This window comes from Coturnix japonica, chromosome 3 (genome assembly GCF_054131305.1).
Source record: "Coturnix japonica strain WE chromosome 3, WE-NBRP24, whole genome shotgun sequence".
Taxonomy (NCBI): Eukaryota; Metazoa; Chordata; class Aves; order Galliformes; family Phasianidae; genus Coturnix; species Coturnix japonica.
The window spans coordinates 75752963-75765581 of NC_140665.1; the positions used below are offsets into that span (position 1 = coordinate 75752963).

The 12619-nt window shown below is 35.1% G+C and overlaps 1 protein-coding gene across 1 annotated transcript in view; it reads right to left on the reverse strand.

Annotated features, from left to right (window-relative positions):
- Nucleotides 1-444: 444 nt before the first annotated feature.
- Nucleotides 445-12619, reverse strand: part of MEI4 (meiotic double-stranded break formation protein 4) — a 53952-nt gene continuing 41777 nt past the window's right edge. Inside the window, exon 5 of the mRNA XM_085542611.1 lies at nt 445-1460. Within this exon, the coding sequence (XP_085398737.1) occupies nt 1209-1460 (252 nt within the window). The 3' untranslated portion in view covers nt 445-1208. The remainder of the gene's footprint in view (nt 1461-12619) is intronic.

Here is a 12619-nt window from a genome sequence, read left to right on the forward strand (position 1 = left end):
TACACTAATAAAGCCACATTTCAGAGCATTTTTTGGACATTAAAATGGATTTGAAAAAACATACTAAAGAAAGAATAAAGTAAATGCTAGAAATGTTTTATATTTCTGATGAATATGCCCTACTAGAAGACACAACTAAAATGATGTTTGTTTACTAGAAATACTGCTATCATTGTAAAACTTGTACCCTCCTTCCCCAAATTTACCAGAGTTGTTCTGTATTGGTAAAGCTATTGCTGAATTAATTTTTACATGTCCAATGTACTTCCATTAATATGTGAATTTAATAATTACTATCAATACAGTTCTGTTGTACTGAAATAAAAAAAGTAAAAAAATAAAATAAAATAAAATAAAATAAAATAAAATAAAATAAAATAAAATAAAATAAAATAAAATAAAATAAAATAAAATAAAAATCAGTACATAAATATAGAAAGGAGATTTTATCACTATTCATTTATTTTGAACAAAAAGCTCTAAAGCAACTACAGGAGTTAAATTTGATTTGAAATCAATAGTCAACTCAGAGTGAATTAGGCCTGCTGCTTATGCATGCACAAGTAAAACCAAGCATAACAAAGTTGTAAAAAGCAAGCATCAGATGTTATTTTGGTCAGATAATGACCACAATTAAACAAAAAACTAAGACTATCCTAGAAGGAAAGTGATGTTACCAAGTTTAAATATATTCTTTCTTGTTATTTCTGATTTCATCATCAGACAGTAATCTCTGCTGAATTACACTGAGCATATCAACACACCTGCTTTCTGATGGTCAGTCCTTTATTTCATATTATCAATATACCTAACCATCCAATGTCTCTAAAGTACAGAGAAGGCACACAACCTACAGTTTCCTAATACAAAAGCCTAGCTCTACATTCTCATTATTTAAAGTTCATAGTGTTTATAGAAAGCATCAACTGAAACTATTTTCTTTGTTACCATTTTCACTGTGTACGCAAATACCAATAAACTGTTTTCTGTTACAAGAAATAGCATTTATTAAAAGCAACAGAACAACAACAAAACACAGAACAAAACAAAACAGGGCCCGTATTATTAAATTTCATTATCTCTGAAACAAAAGCATAGCATGGAAGTACAAAATAAATATTTTCCAATAACTACAATTTTCTGTCTGACTCAAACATTTTCCAATCTAGTCTCACAACAGTGCACTGCTTAAAAGTAGGCTGCTTGTTTTAATCAATTCGTATTTGAGCTGAGTTCAAAAGAACACTCAATCTCCATAAATATAAAGAAAACAAAGGGAATTCATCTGAAAGATGAAGAATAATTTCATCAAGATTCTTCAGGAATTTGATTTTCTCTTCTTCACCATAGCCTGAGTCTGAAGCCTTACTTTCTTCTGTGTCATTGTGAAGAAGTTGTTCCAGAATCATGAACAAAGAAAAAATATTCTCATACTGGGTAACATCATACATTTCCTGGACCTGTGAATAAAGAAAAATTGATGCATAAACATGGTGTAATAATACTTCTGAAGCCCATTATCTCAGACAAGTAACATTTCTATAATTACAATGGCTATATGTTCAAGACATGATTTCTAAGGAAAGATCTGGTTTTTTTTGGGAAGCCAAGCAGCAAACACTCCATCAAACTGTCAAATGAGAAGTCAACCTCTTGTCCAAGATGCATAGGAGACTTTCTCTAATATCCATAGACTGTGACATATAATTATGACCTAAAGATTTACAACAACAACAAAAACCTTTCTTGTTTTAGATACATAATTAAATTTGTTTGTTTTTTGCTTCCAGAGAATTTAGGAAAAGTATAAGAATATCTCTAATATGAAGAACTGTTATTCAAATAATGCTTCTAGAGAACAAAAGAACCCAACACGTTAGGATTCTTAACATCAACTGAAAATATCCAAGTCAGTGCTATACCTCTAAGTCAATTACAAAGAGAAACAGCCAGTTTGTTAAGCTTAGAATTCATTCTAATGCATCTGTCCTGCATTTGGAAAGTGCAATTTCAAACTGAAGTTTTTACAGCTGCTGCACACAGAGAACAACTGGTAAGACAGAACCTTGTGTTCTAGACACCCTGAAAATCAAGTTAATTACTGAAAATATTACCCCTAACCTTGCACATTTCACTTGTGTCTCTCTGGATCTTGGTAAGAATAGCCTGCAGCTCAAAACCCCATGAAAATTTAATATTGATGTTGTTACCACAATAGATAGCAAAAAGATGGAAACACAGCATTAAATACTTACAAGCTTGTAAAGTCCAATTAAATCCAATTGTATAATTAGAGAAAACATCTTTCTATAACTTCAAACTATGAAGGAAATAATTCTTTGCTGTCATATGCTAGAAGACATACGACATCACTGTATGACTAACATTCTGAAAATACACATTCTTTTCTTCTGTAACAGAATATTCATGGCTTACTAAGTTATATTAATCTCTCATTAAATATTATAGGAAAAAAAGAAACAACTTACAGTAGGAAAGTTTGATTCTGCACAGCAAAACAGAAATGCAGAAACAGATTGAAATTCTATGCTTTTAGCTCCTACAATTTGAATGTTGGAAGTACAATCTTACAAGCAAAAAATCCATGTTTAAGTCTTACATGCTGGCCTTGGAAATTCACTCAGATCTTCCTTTCATATGAGCAATCGACAGGAAATATGTTAGAAAAGAGAATTATGTCACTTCACTTATCCCCATGACCTTAGGCTTTTTGAAGCAGTTAAGCAATTGTGTTACTTTCACCGGACCTCAAAAAGTGCAACTAATTGCAACTTAGTAAACTACCTAATTGATTACATATAATAGAAACCACAAGGTAATTAATTACCTTTCATCTACAAATACTACTGCCCTAAAAGAAAATGATTTTAGCTACACAAAGGGTAATTCTGAGAGCAAGGAGGAAGCCTCCTTTTGAGGTAATTGCTTTGCAGGGAATGAATGCACTTCAAAATACTTTCATAATACCAGGGGGAAAAAATAATAAAATCAATTTACAACAATTTCTGGTTCAAAGCATACAAACCTCTCCAACCCATTTAATATAATCTGAACTTTTATTTTTTTTTTTTTTTTTTTTTTTTTTTTTTTCCTTCTAAACACTAATTGATGTAATTACTGCTAACTGGAACTTATGCAATAGGATTAGTAGACAGGAACATTCACAGCTACTGCTAGTTAATAACAACCTTTTCTCCTTGCTCACCAATGTATTTAAGTGAGTAGCAGCATACATATATATACACAGACATAGACTTCATATATTTGTGCACGTGTATCTAGAAAGTTCAGAAACTGGGTTCATAATGCAAACGTTTTATATGAATGATTATTTCAAAATATATTCATACCAACAATATATTAGTCTTACATTGACCCTGCTTTTCAGAAAGAAAGAATACTTTTCACAGATCAAATTACAACATTTGGGCTTCTACCATATAAAGATTTCCTCTTTTCTTGCTTACCTGTAGTCACTATCCTAACCACAAGCATTTATCCTTCTTTCCAACATGGCTGTATATGTATGTATATATATATATATATATATATATATTCTTTTTTTCCCCCAGACTGTGCTAATTAAAATGATTAACATAAATATTGCCATGTTCTTCTCATACATTGCTTTCTACAGAATTGCAGGGTATTACTGAAGCAGCTGATGACGGTATTCCAATCAGCCCAGCAGCGCTTGGGATCCATAGGCCAGGGAGCATGGCCCCAAGCTGCCCGAGTTCAAGATGCGTTTGGACAATATCTTTATTCAGTAGCTGAAGACACTCCAGAAATTACAGAAAAATGTCCTTGCAGAGGACAAGTGCCAGCATGCTGAGTCTGTTACTGGTAGTTCTCCAGGAGAATGACTACTCAGCCCTCTGCCTCAAGGCTACAGTAACAAAAACTGCCTTGAAAACTACGGGATATCATATAAAAAATTGTGGGATATGACAGGTAACAATGGAAGAAACTGACACAAGTCATGGATGGCTGGTTTGAGGTAAAGATATGAGATAAGGAGCAGCCAACATCACAGCCAGCTGAAGGGGAACAGTGGGAACCTTAGAGAGAGAGGAATCCTGCAATAAGGACAAACGAAAAACTGTCTCATCAATACAAGTGTCAGCTCTCAGATATCTGGACAGTAATATCAGCAACACCAAATTTGGGTGCAGATACAGCAAAATAGGCACCAGTAAGGGAAATATAGTTAGGGGCAGGTTATTTGAGAGGAGATGGAAATGTAAAAAAGACAGATACAAGACAAGCAAAAAGGAGGGTCAAAGCATGGGAGAGTTACATAGATCAGTGCTTAGCTGTCCTACAAGACAGACAGTATTCTCATGAAGTTCCAGCTAAATGAATGCTAACAGCTAACCAAAGTAAGCATTCCACCAGTGATGTTCTGGGGCTCTGGGGATTTTAGACCTTTATACCAGCATCACCAGACTGATACCACCCTCTGAGTGCAGGCAAGTAACTTCTACTCTTTTTATGCTTCAAAGGACCTACACAGGAAAGACAATACATACTTTACAAACATAAACATACTTTAAGGTGAAAAGACGTGGAGCATGTTCAAGGAAACTAGTATGGAAAGTGGGGTTTCTAGTCCTATGAAGAAACCAAGTTTAAATGTACATTGCAACAAATAATTACATATAATATATAAACTATATAAAATATGAACAGAAATTTCAAAAACTCTCATATAGATTCGAATCAGACTGGAAAGATGAGTGTTTATACAACAGTTTTGATATTTAAAAAGGGATAAGGGTGACATTTATATTAGATGGCTGTTTTAACAGAAAATTATCCTGCCCAAACCTCAATAGTAAGAGTTTTATTCTTTTATAACTTTTTTTCTTGATCTTTTTTCCATATCTTGGAAAACTTTTACTATCCAGCAGTTGTAATATGTATGTTCCTGAGGTGTCTGCCTATTCCAGATTTCACTGAAATATGAAGTGCTAAAAGTTGGTACTTCTTTCACATGCGTACTGTTTTTTTTCTCACTGAAAGTAAAGACCAAACAAACAAGGCCTGCTAAAGCAATGCTAATGCTGCCTTTCAGGCAAAGCAGAGGCGGCGCTTGCCATAGCTGCAAATAATCACTTCCATACTTAGGCAGTACCAAGGACAGAACAACCAAGTCTGCCCATCCATTCCCAGCAGGGACTTCTCCATGAGCCTTAGCATGACAAATGGAACCAATACTCCTATAAATTCTTCAGAGCACTGAGGAACAGGCAAATAACACATATCTATCTTAAAACAGTCTATCACCAACCAACGCATCATCTCAGTGAATAGTTTCAGTATCCCCCAGTTCCTTGCAAAAGGCTGCTGGCAAAGGCAGGTACATGTGCCACCTGAATTCTTGGCAGGAAAATAAAGATTTGTGGGCTAAGAGGCCACAGAACTTGTGTAAGTTGACATCCCACATGGCATGGATAAAAATACCTCCTCTTTGAAGTGCAGCATGACTGTTAGAAAATGTTTGAGTATGATTTACATGTTTCCAGAGACAGAAAATCCTCGGACTGTTTGTTTTAGTAGTGAACTACTCCAGTGCTTTTGTTAGCGCTTTAATCTAGAAGATTTGTTTTGTTTGTAACAGAGATGAGAGGAAGTGCTAAGACTTTTTCCCTAAAGAAAACATAAAAATATGGTTAAAGGAAAAGCACAGTAACCTCCCAGCAGGATAATGAAGTATTTCTGTGATTCTGGTAAATGAACAGTAGGAGTTTGACAGTTTTCTATCAAAATTCTTCGTAATTTCAGGGTTTTAAATTTCAGACCCACTGAACTACAGCGAGAACAAAGTGAGAAGCATACAGATGAAAATAACATCCTTACAAAATACAGTCCAGCAGCAAAAGAAATTTGCTGAAGTTCTTTGTGCTTCTGATGAAAACGTAATGGAAAACTTGGAAACATTTCAGTACGAGAAAACTTGGAAAAGAACATCTGCCTTAAGTGGTAATCAAAACAAAGCCATGCGATAGCAGATTCAACTCACAAAACCTGGCATTTTATGGTTAGGTGACAGAATTGACCAACTGATGACAGAGACAAGACCGTAAACAGCACCACATTCATATTTCCAGTATTTGCCATTTTCTATCCTAAAAAATATCTCAAAGTGTGCTACTTTTAAAATGTTCCCTATTGCTTCACTGTCTCTTTACTTGCTGCATTTCAATGTGATCCATGATTTGCTGTCTTCAATTCTGGAAATGGGAGGGGTTGGTCCATGTAGAGCTAAGAGACTAAAGTACAAGGCAGCAGCAAACTCAATACAGACATCCAAGTCCACAAAACAAACAAACAAAAACATTTTTTGTGTCCACTTTGGCTACATATAGAAGAAACTTTGCCCTGATCGAAACTGTTTGCAATATTTTAACAATATAATACTCCTAACAACTGTATAATCAAAATCATATCATTAAATTAAAAGCAATACTTCCCAGTAAAAGAATTTTGAAATCAACTGATTGGAAACTCTACCATTCAAATGATCAGCATATAGTAAATTCTGTATGGTTGCTAAGGTGATGTTGACATACCTTATTTTTTAGTGAACAAATTCATCATCCTAGTTGCAAATATTGTCTTCTAATACATCATCAGGAGTAAAACCAACATTTACCCAGCCTCTGAGCCAGAGCCTAGAGCAAGTATCTTTCAAGAATGACTGAACTGCTTCCACAGACAGCAATACTACCTCTTTCTCACTATATGACGATCAGCTCTGACAGTGAGTTCTGTTCTTGATGTGCTGCTTTCCTTTGAGAAACCCCTATTCAGTCTATTAATTGCTGCGTTCTTGTCCTATGCACAACACAAAGTCTTTTTCAGAATGCTTCAGGTATGTTTGGATATTAAGGCTTTTTACTTCAAAACAACAAAGACTTTTAACATGCTTGTTCTACAGTGTGAATAACAATGTTCTACATGTGAATAACTACTATGTGGAACAACAACTCATATCATATAAGAAGCACACTGTAGGATAACAGAGGGTATCTCTAATTGCTGTTTAGTGTTTCAGTAATGTGCTGACAAGCATCTCTAAAATATTTAAGGCAGGCACGCATGAAAGACTTTACAGGAAATATTTTTGTTCTGATTTTAATTCCACTGTCTTTTGTTAAAAGATAATTATCTTACAAATTGCTGTGCCTCAGGATTCAGTCTTCAGATGATTAGCATTTCTCTTTAATTGCTTTTTGTTTTGTTTTTGAAATGCATATTTCCCTAACAGCATTCCCAGTAATCATAATCTCCATTAACCACATCAACCTGCCAAGAAAGTTCAAACTGATTTACATGCTCTTTGAGTGCAAAATTCACACCACCTACAATTCCTTATTTAAACTTACAGTAAACAAAGCAACCTTTCAAGCATTTTTGAGCCTTCATTCAATGGTATTACAATTTCTCTTTTTCTCATTTCTTTACTGATGCTCTCTTTCACCTCATGTAGCTCTGTATGATTCAAACACCTGCATAAAACACCAGCTTTCCACTGAAATTATATCACCAAAATCCAAAACCTCCCCCAAACTTTCACATTATACTGCTAAAGGCAGAATTTAACTAGAAGCCACAAAACTATTGGTAGGGTTCTATAATCTCATGAACATTAGTGACAATAGACATGCAGTGCTACTTATTCAACGTATACAAATTTTGTTGAACGTACCCATAGAATATTGAAGAGACTACTAAAATTCAATCATATGAAAATGGTGTTACTTACTCAGGTTAAAATTGTGAGGAATTATAGAAACAAAATATTTACTTGAAAGTCATGCACAACAAGAAATATCATGAAAGTGCACACCATATTAAATCTAGAAGATTGCATACATGCTGTAAAGCTTCATTTTAGAAGCATCTACTCCCTTGCCTAGAACATGGCAAAACACAAAATTGAACAGATTATTTCCTACAATCTTTTTAGGCTGTACAGTAACTAAATGGTATGACTGTGTGTAAATATGGCTTCTACTGCAAATTTACTCTCCTATTAATTTCATGTCATGCTCTCTTGGAAAATCCCAGGCCAGTAGTTTTCTAGAAACTTGCATGCATTTTATTTATTGTTTTTTTAAATGCTATAGCAGTACAGAACTATAAAAAGAAGGATTTTAAAAACATCAGAGTAGCAGTTTGCAACTTATGTCATAGCAGAACCTCTGCTGGAAAGGAACAATATGCAGTTCAAGACGAGCTCTATAAATTCAGAATGCCAGGAGGGATGCTCTAAGGACAGATATTTAGAAACAGTTTTTTGAAAAAGACAAACTTCTGCAATGTTGTATGAAAACTGTAGCATTCTGACAGAACACCAAAAACCAACCAAACAAAAAACCCACAATAAAGGAAACTTGAAAGGGATTACACAACAATTTAGCTGTTAGAAACCAAATAGTTTTACCTTCAGATTTTGACGCAGAAACAGACACGATTATGTATTAAAAAACAAACAAAACACAACTCTATATTACAATATAATCTGAACCAGTCACTAAAGGATTTAGAGTAAAGGTCTGTGGTTTAAACATTATTATTATTATTGAGATGTATTAACCAAGCTGAACCTAGTCTAAAGACTTCCTATACCCATCTCAAGGACAGTTAAGATCTCCATTTAATGTAGCCTGCGGTGAGATCTCTGCTGTGCAAGTAACAGTGCATGCATGGACAAATGTCCAATCTGAACAGTTCTGAAAATCTTATCTGTCAGTAGTTGGCAATGACAGAATTGGTCTTAGCTAAAATAAAAGGTTGTAGAAAGTGCAGGTACATCAAAATTTGGATGTACAACAACAGCCTCAGCAAGTACACAGCCACTTACAGCAGAACCTATTCACTGTGCAAGCAGGATGTCATCATGAAATGATGAATCTGGGAATTTGAAATGACCTAGAAGAAAGCTGAAGAAAATTTAGAAGATTTACATACGGCAGGAGAAGCATGTGGTTTTTCATTCTTTGGCATCATTTGTTTTTATGCCAAAACATCAGCACAGATCACTTACACTACCTCAAACAGACAGCTGGTGGAGAAGTACAGGCCACCATGTCCTTTACAAGGACAAGGATTCTGTGAGGAACAACTCAGTGCTATTGAGCAGGGTGCCTAAGGGCTGAGTACCTTTACACAGAAGTACTACCAATTACATTGAGTACTCACAGTAAGCCAAAGATCTCAGAAAAATAACACTAAAAATGATGAGCAGTGTACTGCATTTCATGGAATCCCCCAGAAATCAGATTATTGCACCTCAACAGCAGAGATATAAGAGAAGCTTACAGTAATTAGATTTGAAGTAGAATCACCAATTCTGATGTTCATTAGAAACAGTTATAGAATCATAGAATGGTAGAATGGCTTGAGTTGGAACAGACCTTTACAATCATCCATCTCCAACCCCTGCTATAGGCAGACACCTCTCTCCAGAGCAGGCTGCTCAAAGTCCCACTCAGCCTGGCCTTGAATGCCAGTTTGAGACAAGATACATGTGTGTGTATGAAATTAAATTATTCTGGAAGGAGAAATAAAGCATTGCTTCTTTCTAACTGTGGGCCAGATGTGCTAATTTAAAATACCTGATACTTTATTTAGCACAAATATTTTAATGGTTGATTCTGTTTAAAGTCTACCAGTAAGCAAATGCATACAGGAATGCAACAATACTTCTCCAAGTGCTGTTAGCAACCCAGTAGCATTCCTCTTTCTTCAGCTATCCAATTTTGCTACTTTAAACAGATATAATGCTGTACACTTAATGCAATTTAACATGAAAATTTATTAGCAAGCATTAAAACTATTGTGCAAGATATTAAAATATAGCATTAACCAATTATACTAAATACATGGGTTACAAATCTCTTCAAAATGATATCAGATGACTGAAGGTATTACATTAAGAAAAATATGGCAGGAAATCATTACAGACTGACTCATTAAAAGATGAGAGAAGAAACAAAATCAAATGCAATCAAAATTAAGGAGCAACAATCATCTTTGTTATGCTGAACCTAGCAAACTTAGTTGTTAGAAGATGTAGCCTACACAACCTAGTTATCAATCAATGAGAGACAACAGCTGCAGTATTAATAAAACTCTTGTTTTAACAGCTACAGTTTCTTCATTAGAATAAAGTCGCTATCTAAATCCAATTTTCTTTTAATTTTTTGTATTCAATTTTTACTGCACTTATTCAGTTAAAGAGCACTAATCTAACAGAGAGAAAAATTCAGGGACAGTACAGTGATTTTCAGACCATGAAGAAGAAAGAGAGTATTGCCACATTTTTGATGGCTTTAGAGTAGACATCAAATACATTCCTTGCGGATTCCATGATGTCACCACATTACCCAACAAGGAACTCAGGCTGTGACTGTTTCTGCTATCAGACTGGATTCATTTAAATATAATTCAAGCCCTTCTATGCTACATTGGCATATAGCCATTGATTTTGAAATGTTTTTAAGCATTCCAGTATATAAATTCTTTAAAGAATTCTATTTCACCCCCCTTCCCACACACAGGTCCATCTCTTTACCTTATTACCATGTATTTTACATACATGGAAGGCTTAACATCAGGTGGTTCATTTAATGCTCTTTTCGGTCCTCAGTCCTCTGGCCAATAAGAACTGAAAGACTGTTAATTCCTTAATCCTAATGGGCTAATTAGACCTTTCCCATCTATTGTTCCTTCAGTGGGATCTCTGTTCTCAGAATTGTACCAGGGCAGCCTGAGGCCAATACCTCTCTGCGGTTTTACCTTCCCTAAAGGGAACCATGAAGGTTCTTGATAGTTATCTCTAAGAATAAAATATGCCTCAAGACCTGTTCCCATCTCCCTAGTCCGTAGGTAACACATTAATTTATCAACAAACAAGAAAGGTCTTCATGTACATGTTCTACCTTGACCTCGAAAGTATCAATTCACATACAGATGAAAGAACTTAGTGATTGTGCTCTAGACCAATTTCCATCCTATAACTTTTCAAGATAAGAGTCTATAAACTGCAAAGCCTTATTTCATTTTACAGGAAACTGCTTCTCATTCTGGAAAGGAGGAAAAAACCCCAACCTGTCATAAAAGATTTTCACAAACAGTATCCTTGAAAAGAAGCAGGGCTAGTATGATTCAGAATGAGCATATGGAAAACTAGCAGCTTCTAGCTGTGCTAATACAATTTAAGCACAGAGATCTGTTCTTCAAGAAATGCACATGCTGCATATAATAGTAAAAACTGCAAAAAGTAGAGAATTAGTAAAGGAATGCATTGGGCCTCTTAAGCATGTCTCCAATATGAGGGTAGGTACCTTGTGAAACTCAAAGAGGTGTTCAACTGGGTGAGACTAACATCATTTCAGTGGAAAATACTGGTGGAACAACCAAGAAGTGTCACTAATGGCTTTTAATTTGCTTCTAAAATCTCTAATGAAAGACCTCATCCATTATGTCATCAGAAAGAATGAATAGGTAGTCATGACAAACTAAAACTAGGAGACGTGGCCTTTGTTTTAGAGGAGTATCAAGCACATCCATTGCTGCCTATAGCAATATCATGGTCAACAGAATGGGTCTTGGAAAGAAAACTACTTGAATACAGTATAAAACAAAACAAATAAAAAATTAGGGGCAAGGACCAGTTTATGCAGAACCTTGAACTTTTATAGACAGCCTGATATCTAGCCAGGAGAAAATGATGATGTAAAGAACTTCCCAATTCTATTGTTGCACTTCTCGGTCTCACCTCTAGAGTATCATTGTTTTATAATTATAATCTACCATCTACATCCCATATAACTTCACAAGTAACAACTCCCACCACCATGCAGCTAAACAAAATGAAAAGTGAAGCAATCTATGTTGGGTCTTTTTTTTTAAAATCTATCTGTTCATCGGATAGTTTGACACTAGAGACTTTTATGATGTCCTGCTATCCATCTAATGTAACAGCATGGAGTGACAGATAGTTAGTTGCACCTTCTTCCTGAACCAGTGCTATTTCTCACCTTGGAATCATTTTTACCAGAAAAACAGCTCAACATACAAGCTGTATAGCACTTATAAATATTTCCATGGACATAATCCACACATATTATTCCTGAAAGCATCTAGTGCTTGAAGGTAGGAGACTTCTCTGAAAAGGAAGTAGTTCCACTTTACATATGACCTTCCTGTGCTGACCATCTGCCTATCTGTCCCATTTTCCTTCTGAGAAGCTTATAAAAGCTTTGGAAACATCTTAAAACATCAGGGGCAGCTTTCTAAGAACATGATAAATGTTAGGAACATGTCTGACCCTTTGAAGCCATCAGACCTGGACCCTCAAAGAACCATAAAATACCGGACAAAAAATTACTGCCTTAGAAAGAAACAAACCTGAAGTGATATCAATAATCCAAAGATAAAAAGCAGAGATGGGAAAAAGAAGATTTCAGAGAATTAGCTCATATAGTGAGAATTTTCATGGAATTCCCACATGGAGAAATTAGCTAGAAATTTCTGGCATTGGATCTTTAGGCAGAGAAAGAAAACATAGTAAATGTTAGCTTTG